Source organism: Eptatretus burgeri, chromosome 2 (genome assembly GCF_056783735.1).
Source record: "Eptatretus burgeri isolate ZD-2024b chromosome 2, Ebu_testis_v1, whole genome shotgun sequence".
NCBI lineage: Eukaryota > Metazoa > Chordata > Myxini > Myxiniformes > Myxinidae > Eptatretus > Eptatretus burgeri.
In genome coordinates this window covers 123,894,877-123,913,723 of record NC_140962.1, presented here as the reverse complement: position 1 = coordinate 123,913,723, position 18,847 = coordinate 123,894,877, and the positions used below count along the sequence as shown (strand labels likewise).

General features: G+C 43.9%; 1 protein-coding gene across 8 annotated transcripts in view; it reads right to left on the bottom strand.

Moving 5' to 3' along the window:
* Window positions 1-18,847, bottom strand: part of LOC147032987 (phosphatidylinositol 4-phosphate 3-kinase C2 domain-containing subunit alpha-like) — a 168,508-nt gene that overhangs the window by 41,943 nt on the left and 107,718 nt on the right. For all 8 annotated transcript variants that reach the window (XR_015055420.1, XR_015055421.1, XM_085871067.1 and 5 more), the window contains 5 exons: window positions 10,166-10,346; window positions 9,944-10,054; window positions 4,910-5,002; window positions 1,519-1,648; window positions 1,268-1,404 (listed from right to left, as the gene is read on the bottom strand). Coding sequence is in view for 6 of the 8 variants with exons in the window: in XM_085871067.1 (XP_085727193.1) it covers window positions 1,268-1,404; window positions 1,519-1,648; window positions 4,910-5,002; window positions 9,944-10,054; window positions 10,166-10,346 (652 nt within the window). In the remaining 2 variants the exon portion in view is untranslated. The remainder of the gene's footprint in view (window positions 1-1,267; window positions 1,405-1,518; window positions 1,649-4,909; window positions 5,003-9,943; window positions 10,055-10,165; window positions 10,347-18,847) is intronic.

Sequence of the window (18,847 nt, the reverse complement as noted above, 5' to 3'; positions counted from 1 at the left end):
GCTTCACAGCAACCTCCACCACAACCCCTCCACCACAACCACACGCGCCTCTCAACAAACCACGCCATCCTCAGCATTTTACTCCCAACCACCAACATCGCCTCACCACCTTCTCCACCCAATCACCTAACCACCTTCGCAACCACAACGCCAACCACCAGCCACGCCACAACAACAAGCAACCAAACCACAATCCCACGCACCAACGAATAGCATCTGCGAAAGCCAGCGCAACGCGAAGGAAACCAGAGGAGGTCCGATGGTGCGCGGACTTTCCCGCCTGTTTTCCCGCCCTTTGGTGTGGGGGAAGTGTGATGCAGATCAAAGGTCAGAGGTCATGTAAAGGAGGGGCCTCTTTTTGGGGGAATGATTTCCTTGGACCTGAGCCAAGAATGATTTCTCTGCCCCCCCCGCCCCCCGGGTGGCGCGCGGGAGGGGGATGAGGGCATGCCCCCTTTTAGAAGCTTCCTGCAGGAGCTGGAAGGGGGCGGAGCCGAAAACGGGGAGGAGTCAGGCATTGGAACTTGAGGAACAAAAATTGTAAAAAAAAAAAAGTAAAAAATAAATAAATTGAAAAGCCTTACAATGGACAATATAGATTACAGTTCACAATCTATATAAAACATCATCCACATTCAAACTATAAATCACCATGTGATTCAATCAGATGTACAAATGTTATTGTAGAATAAGACAACTGTGTCAAACTGGGCTAAAGGTTGTCGGTCGTGGGACTGTTGTCTGAGGTGTGCAGCAAGTGCTGTGAATATCATCTCAAAACACAATTAATTTGCTGTGGCTGCAGGTGCTGCATAGAATCAGTGCACTCTTCACTTGCTATGGTCAAAATAAATCCCACATCAAGTGTTGCTGTGGTGTATAGATTACGCTCGATCTGAAAAAGAATGGTGTGCGTGTGTGTGCGCGCACACGCGTGCACGTGCGCAAACATATACATGTGTGCAAGTGCACACACAGACACAGGCAAGCAAGCCACAAGCAGGCATGCATGCACACACTGACCCACACACATACATATGTGCATACACAATTACAATGGTCACTGCAGTCCCTTCCGGAAAGGGTGACACCAAGAGATTAATAGTGAAGTGATGCAAGTAACGAAAACTTTTGAGGAAAAATTAATGAGATAATAACCTCCTCCTCCACCTCCCCCTCCCCATTGGATGTCAACATATTTAAAAACAAACAAACAAACAAACAAAGAAACAAACAAGACACATCTGATGGAGAGTTGAAGTTGTACCTTCTCATACTCCTGCTCAGTAGGATTATGTTTTTGTAACCACTCTGCTAGAGGTTTGTCCTTGAAGGATCCGGTGAGACCATGCTCAACTTGAATCTTCCTCAACGTTTCTGCAGCCGGTACTAACTCGACCATGCCTGTAAAGAATAAGGCAAAGTACTCCAACCAGACACTTACGGCCAGCCGTCTTAAGAGACCTGGTTCCTATTGCTCTGGTAACATTATTATAGGGTATCTACACCAGAACCCACCTCTGTGCTTGCCAGTTGCCATGCATTTGAAGAGAACCATTCTCATATCCAGCCCCTCCTGCAACCATATCTTATCCATTATCTTGATCATTTGCAGGGTCAGCATGTCTTGCCTAAGATCATCTCCAACCTGCATGTCCAAAGACATCAAGGAAAAGATCCAAGTGTTATGCAATCACAAAGAAAGGAGGACTCCTCCACAGGGCATGACTGTGAACCGCAACTCCCAAAAGGGACATTGGATAGCACTGTTTCGAATTGATCAAAGGAAAAGATGGGAAGAAGAAATTATAAGGCAAGATTATAGGAAGAAACGAGAGAAAAGAGTGAAGAAATGAACAGTTCACTTTGGTGATGTGCAGGAAAAAGATGAACTTTTTGTCATCAAAATGTACAAATGAAAAGGTGAATTATCGGGTTGTTGGGGTGGCAGAAACTGGGGGCACCAGAAACGGGCCTCGGAAAGAAAGAAAGAACAAATAAGCAATTCAGAAACTTGGCTGTTTTAACTTGAGTGGTTGTTTCTTGCCATTTTAGGTCGGTGCTTTATAAAACTTACAACTTCACCTTCTTATACTTTTGCAGTGTTGTTACCTCCACCAATGAAGGTGAAGGAGGTTATGTTTTCACCCCTTTCTGTCTGTTTGTCTGTGTACAGAATATCTCAAAAAGTTGTGGACGATTCCGGATGAAATTTTGTGGAAAAGGTTGGGTGTGTGGCAAGGACGAACTGATTAGATTTTGGTGAAGATCAGGATCCGGATCCGACTACTAGAATTTTTGAGTGATTCTTCATCATTCAAAGACAGGGCCAAAAACGATATATAGCACGATATCTCAAAAGGTTGTGGGCGGAATCGGACGAAACTTTGTGGACATGTCACACACCCAACAAGAAATAAGTGATTCAATTTTAGTGAAGATCTGGATCCGGATCTGATAATTTTTAAGTGATTCTTCACCACTGAGAGATGGGGCTCAAAAACTATATAAAACATGAAATTTCAAAAATGTATTGGGCCCGATATGTTCTTGTGGAGCAGGCATTACGTGGCGGAGGAATGAGCTCAACCAAGTGCCCTTCTAGTTTGTTTCTGTTACACATATGGGGTGGGGCAATTATATTTCACCCTCTCTACATACTGAGCCTGATGATATGTCATGAGCAGTTTGTGGCATTAAGCAAAACAAAAGCTAACATTTACTGAAGATGATCATACATCCCTGATTAAATAAACCTGTCCTACAAACCACCATGATAAGTACCAACCACATTCTTTCAAAAGACCGATTCCACCATATTATCCACATCCGTTTAGGATGTACTTGCAAATTTTATTTCCAGTAATACCCCGTTTTACGTGGTTTCTGAACTATGTCGTCACTTTATGAATACCACTATATGATTACCGTAGCCTCAAATCACTCACAGCATCCGTCCTTTCTTGTATCCGTCACCTTAGCCTTCACATTCACCTACCCTGCACACAAAATACTTTGTGTCGTGCATAAAGAAATCTACAGTCGAGTGGCTAAGAGACAGTGTTACCTTGGAAGTGAAATTCGATGTTATCCATTGAATGGATGCTGGTGAACGTTCAGTTGATGTTGCCGAGTTATTAAGTTTGTCTCTGACTACGGTGTGCAACATCTTTAAAAATGCTGATGTTTATTGCGAGTCATGGCTGATTCAACCACTCCCGGACTGAAGGCAAGAAAAATTCAAACTCTAAAATATGTTCTTTCTTTTCATCTAAAGATGTCTGTTAATTGTTAATTTATATGTGTATTTGAATATAACTGTCTTGAACCAAAAGGGTAATATTATAGGTAAAAAACGAAATATAACAGGTGAAGTTGAGACTTTTGGAATGCACCTTCTCCACCCCCCCCACCCCACTCCATTAACTCTTATGAGAAAAATAGATTTTTTTTTTACATCGTTTCGGTATTTGTCGCACCCTTCCTGACACAAACCAGGGTCTAACAGTATCAGCCTTGCTTACAGGCAATGCTCTTGTACCTCTCTTCCATCACCTATTCAACATCACATCTCTCTGCTTGGTTAGGTGGTTAAGTATCAATTACCGATTGCTATCCTGAAATGATTCACCCTCAGTAAGGCATATTCAGAAGGTTGAAAGTCAAACCTGCATCACTAAGGTGTCGACCAGCATCCAAAGAAAAGGTGCAAAGGAAATGTGCATTAAATCATGTGCTGACAAACATTTATATTTGAACTTTCATTTTAGAAAAACAAAATAATAATCAAAGCATTACATGCATCGTGTAGTTAATGAAAAGGTTCATCTTTTCTATTGAAATAAAAATCCTAACCTACTTTGTGTATTCTGCTCTGTTCATGGAAACAAATAAAATACAGGCCTTTCTTTTTGGCCTCAGCTGTTTGGTACAACAAATTCATCCAGGCCTTCAGGCAGTGCTCTGCAATCTGTGTCACCTTGCTCTTCCATGAGCCTAAATCCTAGAGAGGGAAAAAAACATAGGGGCGATACCCCTAGGTGCTCACCTGGTAGCGGCTGGATAAGATAACCAGGGAATCACTAGTAGGCATGGATGACCCACAAAATATGTAACGGAGAAGAAAGTAAATAACTATGGATTCTTTTTAATGCCATGAACAAACTTCGGTACATCATGGGCGATTAAGGTTGCGGTCAAGATTCATTGGAATTGTGTGTGTAGTTTTGGAGAAGAAAGCAAATACATATTTTGGGGGGCAACCCCCCCCCACTCCCCTCACACCACTTCAGAACCATATTTTTCTAATGTCATGGACAATCTTTGGTACACCATGGTTGATGAAGGTTGAGGTCAAGTTTCATCAGAATTTCTTGTCTGGTTTCTGAGAAGAAAGCAAATTCCTATTTTAGGGGAAACCCCCATAGACCCCCTTACGGCCAGATTTTTTAATACCATGAACAAAATTTAGTACATACACGGTGTTGAATGTTGTGGTTAAGTATCATTGAAATCGTATGTGTAGTTTCAGAGAAGACATTGCAAGTATCTGTGGATGGACATACGGACGGACGGACGGACGGACGATGCGCCGTCCCATAAGCTTCCCGGATCTATGTTCCAGGAGAGCTAACAAAACGAAACACAATGCTGTATAACAATTTCAGGGGCTGCTCTGGCATAGTGACAGTATAAAATTGTGAAGACAAAATTCCAATGCATACTTCAAAAAGGAGAAGAATGGGAGGAGGTGGGTGGGGGGAATTGCAGTTGGTGCATAAATGGTGCTTTGGCCAAATTAGTCATACTTTGTTGTGTAATGGAATGACAGTCACTTTACTGAAAATATTATTTTAAAACAATGCAGATTCTGCTCATCTTACAAAAACCATCATCAATATTTTTTTACCTTAAACATGACCTGGATTTCTTCACCAAGAGGATCTGCATTTACAAAAGGAATTTTCAGTGGAACTGCATTTGAGCTGAAATATGAACAGGTCTGTAAAACAAAAACACCATTCCCTTTACAGTTGGTAACTTTTATGTGAATTTCTTTTCACAAAATTAATCTTCTTGAGAGACCTGGAGTTAATTACAGTTGGGAAGCCAAGTACATTAAATGTTCATGTAAAGTTCAATGATTTTTAAAATATTCAAACAAATGTTAAAGACAAATATTTTTTCCAATAATTATCTAGCAGGATTGCTTAGGCCATCATATGCCCCAATGTTCATTCCACAATCTGAATAACTGAGGGCCCAGATGCTTGGTGTTGGCTTAATGGCTACAGTGGAGAGCTTGGGATCCGAGGGTCCTGAGTTCAAATACTGGTTGGCTGTTGAATTAATACCAGGTGAGGTTGACTCAGCCTGTCATCCTTCTGAGGTTGGCAAAATGAGTGCCAGGTTGCTGGTATATCCTGTGTCGGAGTGGCCATCTGTCCAGGAGTGTGCCCAATAGCCAAGGAGACTGCTTAAGCAGCACCAACGCTCTGCACAGAGTATGGTCCCAATGGATGGATGGATGGAGGGCCCAGATAACCAGAGCAGGGAATAGAAAAATAAACAAACAAGAGAGTGAGGGGGCATGAAAATAAAACTCACTTAATAAAATGTTCATTCCACACATTGCTAACTACTCACATACTGATACTTTTACTCAGTTAAAGGTGGTTAATGCTATTAATCAGGCAAAAATTTTTTTAAAAGGCCGAAACCCAACCAAACATTTTTTTACCGACCTAGAAGGTCTTTGTCCACTTCCCGATTTTGACACTTTCATTACATTTCGGCAAACCCCATTGGCTTAGGAAGCCTACAAGTTGCTTCATACACACAGCATCAAATACAAACACAAATTTATTTGAACGTTTATAAGCAACGAGAAGATTTACTTGGCATTGCGTGGGAAAAGAAATGTGGATAAGTAATAGTTTGTAGCAAAAGGAAGTTTCTAAATTGCAATACCCTCGGCCACCACCACCTAACAACTCACTACCCCTTTAAACTCATACACTAACATGGCGAATTTACGCCTCCCTACACCTCCGCAGACACATAGCCTGTGATATCCCCCACACAAAGTTGTATCTGTACCACGAGTTTGGAGTTTGTAACTTTAAAGATGTGGCCGTGCATAGAACACATACAAACAAAGAGTGAGAGTGAGAGAGATTTTTGCCTTTAATAGGTAACAATGATGCTGTGGGAAAGCATTTTGTAGGAAAGCTTTAACAAATAATTGGGACAACCTAAAGACAACTTAATTATTGCGTAAACATTTTGTAGAATGACGGGCATTATTGGGAAAAAATTATTTAATTACACTCTCACTTGAAGATAGATTGTTTGTGATCAGTCATCAGTAAGTGAGATGTGACAGAACAACCTCAAACCCTCATAGTGTTTCTAAATTAGAAAATAAACCCCTGCAATATTTTTTGGGGATTGTAGGAACTTTTCAGGTTGAAAAATACGATTTTTTAGCTTATTGTTGACAAACAAAACACTGCTGGTGCGATATATGGCAAAAATGGCAAGATAGCAATTCCATTCTCGATACCTGCGATCATAAAGCGATCACCAAGATTAATCCTTCTACGGTGCCTGCGATTCAATGATGGCCAATTTTTTTTGGACCGCCACCAGAACCATATACAATTCATCCATAAAACTCAAAAACATAAAAAAAAATCGGAGGAAAATTTATTCAAGTTATGATCAAAAATATGTTCTTTGTTAATTAGGTCACAATCTGAGAAAAAGTATGTCAGGACATGAATCAAATATCAGATGCACAACTTCAATGCAGTTCCTTCCATTAAGATGCAAAAGAATCTTGGAAGGCCAAGCAATCTTTGAGATTCCGCAATGAGAAAATTGAGCGATGAGAAAAATATTTACATTAATTTTTTTTCAGACCATTTAACCTTGACCTTTAAGCCGAAGGGGAATGATGTAAATTAAGCATAAATGTGTCATACTCTCGGCTATCGAGAAGGGGCAATTCGTTCTGACCCGACAACCCTTGGTTGAGTTTTGGTGAAAATGGGAAATCGTCTATAATTAGGTCATGACCTTAAAAATAGGTCAAGGTCAAAAAGTTGTGTCAACCTAAAGGCCCTGTCACACCTTGATGATTTAGCCAGCATATGCCGACTTATGAAAAATTTGTCTAAAACGCTGGCACACGTCGAATACGTTATGGGTAAGTTTTGTTAACATTAAGAGCACGCTGAAAAACACTGCCATACGTCGTAGTACACTGGCTTTAATCGTTGTGCTTTGCGGTTGTCCTCAAATTTTAGCATGCTTGAAATTTTACGACGTATGCCAGCGTATGAATCACAGCTACGCTGGCCATAAGTTGTAGGCACATTATGCGATCGTTGACACACGTCGACACACGTTACTTGTAAGTTACTCATAAGTCGAAACACGTTGAGGTAATGATTAGCATACCCGAAACTTATTTATAACCTATGATAACGTGTTGTAGGCACGTTACACGATCGTTGACACGTCGAGGCACATTACTTGTAAGTTACTCATAAGTCGAAACACATCGAGGTAATGCTTAGCGTACCCAAAACTTATTTCTAACCTATGAGTAACGTGCTTTGAACCTATGTGTAACGTACCTCCAACGCATATTGACGTATGTAGACGTATTTGATTGACGCCTTCCGGACGACCACAGAACTTACTGAACGTGTTTCTAATTTACAGCTACCGTATAATGGCGCATTGGCAGCATTTAAAAAAAAAAAAAAACAACAATAACTTCCGATATTTCGTCACGTGCCATTACGCCACCTCCGATTGCCTCTTCAGTTTGCTCATGTCTTATTATTAGTTCCTCCTCTGTGAATATTTTCTGTTTGACGACACTGTCACATCGACATCGAAACTTAAAAGCAAATGTCCGAATATATTTTAAAATTCGTGATAGACTAAAAAAAAAAAAAATTAAAAAAAAACAACAACTTCAGATATTTTGTCACGTGCCTTCATGGAGCTAAGGAGAAAAAAAAGAAAATGTGCCTTGACGGAGAAAATAAGTTTCGGGTATGCTAAACATTACCTCGACGTGTTTCGACTTATGAGTAACTTACAAGGAACTTGTGTCAACGTGCGTCAACGATCGCATTTCGTGCCTACAACTTATTCCCAGCCTAGCGGAAGGTGTGAGCCATACGGCGAGTACGTCGTAAAATTTTCAGCATGCTTGAAATTTCACGACGTACGAGACGTACCACGAAATATGACAGCGTACTTCATCGTTTTTCAGCGTGCTCTTAACGTATACACAACTTACCCATACCGTATTCGACGTGTGTCAGCGTTTAGACACATTTTTCATAGGTCGGCATACGCTGGCTAAATCGTCAAGGTGTGACTGCGTGGTTGACACTTCCAATTCTCAGGCGGTTATGATTTAAATCGGCGTGCGGCAGGTTTTTAACAGGCTACGCCACGAGTCCGTTGGCGATCCGTGCAGCGTGCTATGCCTAAGTTAAACTATCGTTGGGCATAGGTTGTGAACGCCGACAACAGGCTAAGCATTCGTTGGTATAAGTTATCTTTAAGACAATGAAACGTTCTGTGCCCATTTCTAATATGTTATGCATCCGACCAACACGTTAAGAATATGACCAAAACTTTAAAAAAAAAATCAAAATTTCAGCGTATGCCAACGTTTTACATACATTTTTATACGTTGCCATTGCTGGCTAAATCGTCAAGGTGTGACAGCGCCGTAACATACTTTGTATTCCCACTATTGATGCAATATCCTAGCCGGCTCCAAGATTCCCACTATTGCTGCAATATCCTTGCCGGCTCCAAGATTGCCATCATTGATGCAATATCCGAGTCGGCTCCAAGATTCCCACTATTGATGCAATATCCGAGCCGGCTCCAAGATTCCCACTATTGCTGCAATATCCTTGCCGGCTCCAAGATTCCCACTATTGATGCAATATCCGAGCCGGCTCCAAGATTCCCACGATTGATGCAATATCCGAGTCGGCTCCAAGATTCCCACTATTGATGCAATATCCGAGCCGGCTCCAAGATTCCCACTATTGATGCAATATCCAAGCCGGCTCCAAGATTCCCACAATTGATGCAATATCCAAGCTGGTTCCAAGATTCCCACTGTTGACGCAATATCCCAGCCAGCTCCAGGATTCCCACGATTGATGCAATATCCAAGCTGGCTCCAAGATTTCCACTATTGATGCAATATCCAAGTCGGTTCCAAGATTCCCAGTATTGACGCAATATCCGAACCGGTTCCAAGATTCCCACGATTGATGCAATATCCGAGCCGGCTCCAAGATTCCCACTATTGATGCAATATCCGAGCTGGCTCCATGATTCCCACTATTGATGCAATAATCTAGCCGGCTCCAAGATTCCCACTATTGATGCAATATCCTAGCCAGCTCAAAGATTCCCACTATTGACACAATATCTGAGCCGGCTCCAAGATTCCCACTAGTGATACAATATCCTAGCCGGCTCCAAGATTCCCACGATTGATGCAATAATCTAGCCGGCTCCAAGATTCCCACGATTGATGCAATATCCCAGCCGGTTCCAAGATTCTTCCTATTGATGCAATATCCTAGCCAGCTCCAAGATTCCCACGATTGATGCAATATCCTAGCTGGCTCCCAAAAGTCCGAGCTGGCTCCCAAAAGTCCGAGCTGGCTCCAAGATACAGCTCAGACATTGGCAGAAAAAAAGGAAGAAAAAAAACAAAGAAACAAACAAAAAAACTAAATGGTGGTTTAGTACTCCTAGGAGTCTAAGAAACTCTGAGGTACCATTAAAATTGGGGGCATTCATTGTTGAAACAAACCCGATGACAGGCATAAGCAAGTGCCCTTCCCCACCTCTCAGAATTAGGCTCAGCAAGTGTATGGTCGTATACCTTTTGATTAATCCCTCTCACAGAAAGGCTAGGTGAGATAGGAAGGCGACAGATGGTTCCACTGGGAAAGCACAACAAATGCACTTTGGCCATTCCCTCCGTTAAAACCATCTGTGAGAAAATAGAGCATATTGTACTGCAACAATTTGCAAAGAAGTGCAACTCTACTAATATGTGCATCACAGGTAATACAATTATTCTCAAAGATGCAGATGTCTGCACCTGCCGTGAAGAAGTGCCAACTTGTCGCACTTTCTCTGCTACAACAGCCAGTCCCTGGACAAGGCGACTTTGCCGATTCAGCTCAGAACGCAAGCCTTGACCGCAGCAGCACAGGAGAGCAGAAAGTATCTGTGAGGAACGGCCACCAAACTGTGCATCTTCCAAGGTGTCCTTCAACAACCTGACGGATACACAGCATCGGCCAGTGGGATTGTGTGAAAAACCACAGAACCAGAGTGCGTGACATTACAAAAGTTATGTGAAGAAGATGCTCAAAATAATCCAGGGTGTGCCAAATAAAAGTAGAATGAGGTACACACAAAGATGCAGACACAAACACGGATGCACTTTATCTAATAACATGAACTTGTGTGTTAATTTTTTTTTTTAAACAATAAAAAAGGGCTTGGCATGGCTTGGGCTATTATGAGTATCTCATTCATGGACCTATCCAAACACCCCTTGTAGATTCGGGTAGCTTGTCTATGTGCATTTTTAATTGACATGTTTTGCAAAGAAACTCTGCACCTCACCCCTCCGTAATAAATGATAAATCAGAATCCATATCAGATATGGAGTGAATCATCAACATTTCATGCTTTTCAATAAAAGAAAACAAAACAAGAGCACAATAAACAAGCAATAAAGTTTCTGCCATTTCAAAAATTATGCATTTCTAGCAGAAGCCTGTGGTAAAAATACCACAATAAAAAAGAAAGAAAAGGAACCCTCTTATTCTTGCAATGATTGAAAGAGCTCAAAAATGTGAGGTGATATACTTAACAGCAAAAAAGAGAAGAAAATTTTGGGAGTGATCAAGGTAGCAGTCTGTTGCCTATATACCACCTGGGTACAATTTTTGAAAAAAAAACATTACAATTTTCCCGTGAAGTTTTACTTAATAATTCTCTCTCAGAGAAGTGTTTCTGTGTTTCAGGTTGGGGCAGAAAGATATATACCATTAGCCTAATATATACATATATTGTTGAAGATTCGGCATTACTTAAGAGCACCACCGTCTCAGGAGTTACAACGCCGGCGAGCTCGGCACAGGTCTCGGGTCACGTGCCTCAGATCACGATACCAAAGTACACCTGGGCCAGAGCAGTTAGGGATATAGACCCCGGCTACAGACTGGGTTTGTCAGAGACCGAGCGAAGTCTGCCAGTCCGTAGCCCGTTTTGGTTTTAAATACAAATCGAGCGGATTGTTCCTCAGCGCGGCATGAATAAATTCAAAGCGGCAACTTTCATATGAATCAGCCAGATTTATTGGGGACACATCGGGGAAACACGACACAAGCAAAGCATTCACGAACGTTATCATCAATCGATAACCCACTCTTAACTAGGGAGCTACGGATACGGGTTTCGAAGGGAACCCTAGCGAGATATACCTTAGGCCTGGACAAGATGCAGACAAGATGCAGACAAGACACGGAGTACTTGGTGATGCCTCATGGACGAGAGGAAAAGTGTCGAAGGCACGAATGCGGCTCGTGACAAGCCGATGTTGGCGGATTCGAGTGCCCAAGCTCGAGCATGCAGCGTAGCAAGATGGCGCTCATACTCCTATCGGCATCGCTCGAGCATACCGCGTGGCAAGATGGCGGCAACGGCCTCCTTTTGTCCATGTGCTCATGCACCAGCCTCGGCGCGTTCAGCCCCCGTAAGGTCGACGGCACAGGAGAGAAAGATCTATGGTGTGTTCCAGCTGTTTCTCACAAGGTCCAGGATGCAAATCCAGGTCTGGCCCATACACCAGACTAGGCCAATCCCGGTGTTGGGCTCCGCAGGCGGATCAATAGGATGAAAGACGTGTCGAGCCGTGCAGGGAATCAGGACAGTCAGAGGCTCCGTGACTGGACTCAGGATGAACTTGTGGATGACCTCAGGCTGGATCCATAACCGAGGAGGAACAGCCGACCAAACCACTCCTCATGAAGCAGATCGCAGCCTCGACACTAGCAGTTTCTCCCTTGCCTTCTTGGGGCTCACTCTTCTGGACCGCCTCCGGAGACACGTGATTGGTCCATCCTTCGAGTTTGCAGCCGCTCCCCGTCAATGGGTTGCTGACACGTCTTGTTGACTGACTCTGTCAGAGCACTGGGCGGGGGCTGGTTCAAAGAGGGGCAGGAAGAAGAACGGCGCCTCTCGGTACACCACCACTGTATGAACACTGGGCAGCCTGCTACACCTCCCGACACACATGTAACATCCAATTACCGAACAACCTGGCTAAACATGCATTTAAGGGGGATCTGGGCTGATCCTATATTTAATAACCCACTGAGGGCCCATTTCCGCAAATATATAACACATATATATATATATATATATATATATATATATATATATATATATATATATATATATATATATATATATATATATATATATATATAGTTGCGGACCCAGGTTCAGGGGCGAAGACCATGAGGGGTGAACGACCTCAGGTTCCCACCACTCTCTGGAATTGCAGGCCGTCGCACACAAATAACTTTGTGATGCGGCGGGTCGCTAATTGACGGTGAATGCCAATTCCTCGACCGCTTGACTTAAATCCTCCGTCTAATAGCGTTTACCTAAAGGTCACGTGATCAAATTACCGGGGAACACGCCCTCGGTACGCACTTGCTCAAACCAGATCACGTTACCAGATCAGATGCAGCCGAGCGGAACTGCTAAGCACGTACCAGCTTGGAAACAGATTGTTGGGGAATAACGTCCCGACTAAACGAGGGTGCGGGTCATGCTAGACCAATGAAAGTAAACATGAAAACGAGCTGGGCACATTTCTAGACAAAGCATTTATTTACAATCAAGCGAGGAAAGGTATGTGGCAGAGTAAATGGGGTTTATTTTATGTACAGCAGGGGATAGCAAGGAATTTGTGGGGTGCGACAAAAGGCAAGCAATCTTGCAAAAGCAGATACAGAGCAGAGTTATCCCGTTATATCTTCTACAATCTCAATTTATGATAGGACAGGTACCAAAACACACACACACACACACACACACACACACACACACACACACACACACACACACACACAAACACACACACACACACACGGAAGATTAGATATAGCCCAGAGAGAAAGAAAGCAGGTGAGGGTAAATGACCTCCCAATACCTGGTGCGGTTGGCAGACCAACACAACCCAAACCCAGAATGCTGAGGGAATACTGATTCCTGAATGCTGAGGGAATAGGTGGGAGGAATACTGATGGTGTCTAAGATGTGGGAGTGGGAGGTGTGGTGTAGTGCAATGTGGGGAGTGCGGTGTCATGCCAGAGGAAAATGGGATTGCAAGTCAGTAACTTTCTTATTTGTGCATCCACAGAAGACGGGATAGACGGGTGGATAGAGAGAGAGAACAGATGCGTGAGGAGAAAGATCCCTAACCTAGCTCTGTAAAGGTCTGTATGTGTAGCGTGTACCTCCGTGGAATGCCCTACCTGAGCGTTCCCACCTCATGAGATGGCTCGTTAGCTCCAACATAATTACTTGCCGGGGCTCGTGACAACGTGTGTTCTGCACTGGTCCATCTGGCTACACGGGGGTGGCAGGACGTTGATAGCATGGCAGTATATATATATATATATATATATATATATATATATATATATATATATATATATATATATATATATATATATATATATATATATATATATATATATATATATATATATGTTGTTCGTCTTTCGGCAGCTCCCGTTAGGGGTCACCACAGCGGATCACCCGTTATGATCCGCATACTGATTTGGCACAGGTTTTATGCCGGATGCCCTTCCTGATGCAACCCTGGTCGCCTCTTACGACACAGGGATAAGGATTGGGTATCACCATGATTCAGGGCTGCCCTACACGCTCTCATAGCGTGGCCCAGTGCAGAACTCCCGTCCTCAAGCGATCCTCCAACCCAAGCCTCCGAGTAGCCGGATTAATGGCGCACGCCACTATGCCCGGTATCTATATATATATATATATATATATATATATATATATATATATATATATATATATATATATATGTATGTATCTATATATATATATATATATATATATATATATATATATATCTATATATATATCTATATATATATATCTATATATATATATTGTTGCGGATTTCGCGCCCGCCGGCGTGCTGACGGCCACGTAACTCGAATCGCGGCACGTCGCCCACCGGACGGACAATCCAGTCGTGACCCTCTCGGACTAACGCCGGGAACCAGTCACAGGTGGACCTTTCGGTCTCACCGCGATCGAGCCAATCAGCCCCCGCGTGGGATAGGGTTGCTCGCCAAATTCGACCTACCTAAGTACCCACGCGGAGGGTAGACCGGGCGATCGCACCTCGCCGCAGGTCGACTTCGGACACGGGCCACTTAAGCGACCCGTTCCGTACTATCAGAATAACCGAGCGGTGTTATCGTCGACCTCGACGGTACGATTAATTATCGGGCGTACTCAGCCCACTACCAACCCTTTACGTGAAGCAAGATGGGGATTCAATGGGAGAAAAGACGAAGCGAAGCGGGAGAACAGTTCAATAATAAAGCACATTTATTCGCGGCACACGGGAAGCACACATATACAATTCCACCAAAAGCACACAGAAAAAACACAATTCAATTTACACAAAAAGCAAATATAAAAGCGAAAACACAATGCAGAGTTAATACCGACTACCGAGCACACGGCAACACTTATACAATTCTACTTCACAGACGGCGCCGACAACACATACCCAAAACCAAGGAAAAGAATACCCCCAAGAATGAGGCGGGCCTGAGGCCGAGACCGGGTCGCGCCTACCCGTCTGGTGATGAGACGCGGAGCGGCGATGGCGCCGCAACTCCGCGGACCTCGCGGACAGTGTCTGGCAGGGGGTGGGAAAGGGGCCCCCTTGGTCGCACTATCTCAGCGCGGGGGGAAACAGGAGGGGGTTGCTGATGCTCGGGGTATAGAGGATCTTTATTATGTGCGACGAGCGTCTCCACCTCGGCCAGGTCGCGCTGTCGGCCTTCCTCGGGCGTGCAGCTCCCGGCACCGTCGCGAGCACCCCCTCGTCTGCCTTCGCCGCTGCCGCCTCTCCGCCTCTGGACCCTCCACCCTGGACTCTTCTTTGGGCTCTCCTCGTTCGACTCTCTTCAGCTTCTCCAGCTACTGCAGGCTTCGGGCTCCAGACTTCCACACTGCTCTGACTGACGAACACGGTCCTTTTATCCCCCCAGTAGCTTCGCCTTTGACCCCCTCCCTTTGACCTTTCACCTCGCTCCCCATTGGCCCGAGAAAAAGTGGGCGTGAAGGCTTTTTGATCCACAAATTTGCATATATCGATCGTTCTGGAGGCGGGGCCAAATCGCCCCTCGCTCACCGATTGGACGGCAAAAAGTGGGCGTGTGTCGTTTTTGATCCGTTTTTGAAGCACAAAATCCGTGATTTTGTACACGCTGTTCAACATGCGCCCTGCACGAGTCCAACACCGGTACCCACAGCGGGGCAAGAACGGTGGCGATGCTACGGTTGCGAGGTGTGACGTGAAGGTCGTGGCGGTTGTGGTGAAGCGGCGTTGTGGTTGGTGGTTGATGTTGTGGTTGTGGTGGTAATCATGGCGGTTGGTCCAAAATAAAGATAGTAAAAGAAAAACGGCTATCCTGAAGAGTCGCAGCTCGCATAAATGACATGTATTCCCACTAGACAACGGGTTTGGGCCTAACTACACATACACTTACCGAGATACCTCACCTAAGGGACCTGAATGGTGGTTTGCGAATTTGGTAACCACAACAATATATATATATATATATATATATATATATACAGTGGGGAGAACAAGTATTTGATACACTGCCGATTTTGCAGTTTTTCTCACTTACAAAGCACGTAGAGGTCTGTAATTTTTATCATAGGTACACTTCAACTGTGAAAGACAGAATCTAAAACCAAAATCCTGAAAATCACATTGTATGATTTTAAAATAATTAATTTGCATTTTATTGCATGAAATAAGTATTTGATACATCAGAAAAACAGAACTTAATATTTGGTACAGAAACCTTTGTTTGCAATTACAGAGATCAGACGTTTCCTGTAGTTCTTAACCAGGTTTGCAGACTGCAGCAGGGATTTTGGCCCACGCCTCCATACAGATCTTCTCCAGATCCTTCAGGTTTTGGGGCTGTCGCTGGGCAACACAGACTTTCAGCTCCCTCCAAAGATTTTCTATTGGGTTAAGGTCTGGAGACTGGCTAGGCCACTCCAGGACCTTGATATGCTTCTTACAGAGCCACTCCTTAGTTGCCCTGGTTGTGTGTTTCGGGTCGTTGTCATGCTGGAAGACCCAGCCACGCCCCATCTTCAATGCTCTTGTTGAGGGAAGGAGGTTGTTGGCCAAGATCTCGCGATACATGGCCCCATCCATCCTCCCCTCAATACGGTGCAGTCGTCCTGTCCCCTTTGCAGAAAAGCATCCCCAAAGAATGATGTTTCCACCTCCATGCTTCACGGTTGGGATGGTGTTCTTGGGGTTGTACTCATCCTTCTTCTTCCTCCAAACACGGCGAGTGGAGTTTAAACCAAAAACCTCTATTTTGGTCTCATCAGACCACATGACCTTCTCCCATTCCTCCTCTGGATCATCCAGATGGTCATTGGCAAACTTCAGCCGGGCCTGGACATGCACTGGCTTGAGCAGAGGGACCTTGCGTGCGCTGCAGGATTTTATTCCATGACGGCGTAGTGTGTTACTTATGGTTTTCTTTGATACTGTGGTCCCAGCTCTCTTCAGGTCATTGACCAGGTCCTGCCGTGTTGTTCTGGGATGATCCCTCACCTTTCTAATGATCATTGAGGCTCCATGAGGTGAAATCTTGCATGGAGCCCCAGACCGAGGGAGATTGACTGTTTTCTTGAACTTCTTCCATTTTCTAATAATTGCGCCAACAGTTGTTGCCTTCTCACCAAGCTGCTTGCCTACTGTCCTGCAGCCCATCCCAGCCTTGTGCAAGTCTACAATTTTGTCCCTGATGTCCTTAGACAGCCCTCTGGTCTTGCCCATTGTGGAGAGGTTGGAGTCTGATTGATTGAGTGTGGACAGCTGTCTTTTATGCAGATAATGAGTTCAAACAGGTCCAGTTAATACAGGTAATGAGTGGAGAATGGGAGGGCTTCTTAAAGACAAAACTAACAGGTCTGTGAGAGATGGAATTCTTACTGGTTGGTGGGTGATCAAATACTTATTTCATGCAATAAAATGCAAATTAATCATTTACAAATCATACAATGTGATTTTCAGGATTTTTGTTTTAGATTCCGTCTTTCACAGTTGAAGTGTACCTATGATAAAAATGACAGACCTCTACGTGCTTTGTAAGTGGGAAAACCTGCAAAATCGGCAGTGTATCACATACTTGTTCTCCCCACTGTACATATACATATATGTATAGATATATATACATATATGTATGTATGTATATGTATATATGTATGTATGTATGTATGTATGTATGTATGTATGTATGTATGTATGTATATATATATATATATATATATATATATATATGTATGTATGTATGTATGTATGTATGTATGTATGTATGTATGTATGTATGTTTATGTATGTATGTATGTATATATATATATATATATATATATATATATATGTATATATATATATATATATATATATATATATATATATATATATATATACATACATACATACACACACCGGGCGTAGTAGCGTGCGCCTGTAATCCTGCTACTCGGAGGCTTGGGTTTGAGGATCGCTTGAGGACGGGAGCTCTGCACTGGGCCGCGCTATGAGAGGGTGTAGGGCAGCCCGGAATCATGGCGAAACCCAATCCTTATTCCTGTGTCGTAAGAGGCGACCAGGTTTGCGTCAGGAAGGGCATCCGGCGTAAAACCTTTGCCAAATCAGTATGCGGATCATAACGGATGATCCGCTGTGGCGACCCCCTAACGGGAGCAGCCAAAAGACGAACAACAACAACACATACATATATATATATATATATATATATATATTGTTATGGAAATGGCCCTTAATGGGACTACTAAGTAGAGGATTAGCTCAGATTTCCCATTAAATTCATGTATAGATAGGTTGTTTGGTGAAATGGACGTCATATGTGTGTCGGGAGGTGTAAAAGACTGTTTTTATGTTCATACGGTGGTGAAACAAGGGCTCGATCTTCTTCCTCCCCTCTACGACGATAAGCCCCGCCCAGTCGGAGAGGGGGTGTGGCCGAGAGAGAGGGTGTGGCTAGAGGGAGGAGGTGACACGAAGGGGCGGAGCTCTTTGGTCGGCAGTCGCCGAGAGAGGCGTGCTGGTGGAACGAAAAAAGGAAACGTAAGGTTCAGTTCTCGAGTTTGGAAGGCAGGAGAGGGGAAGCGAGCTAACATGAGAGAGGCTGCCTGCACGTCGAGTCTGCCATTTTTGTGGCAGTGGGAGAGGCGGCGTGCAAGGAGAAGCTGAGAGGACGGAGTTGGGAAGTCGGGCTTCGAGGGGGGAAGGCAGGAGAGGAGACGCCACAACTTCTGACGGTCCCTGCTGACACGAACGGCGCGACACGTTTGTCGATCCGCCTGGGGAGCTCAGAACCTCGATTTGGGCCTTGTCTGGAGAAGAGGCCAGGCCGGGATTTGT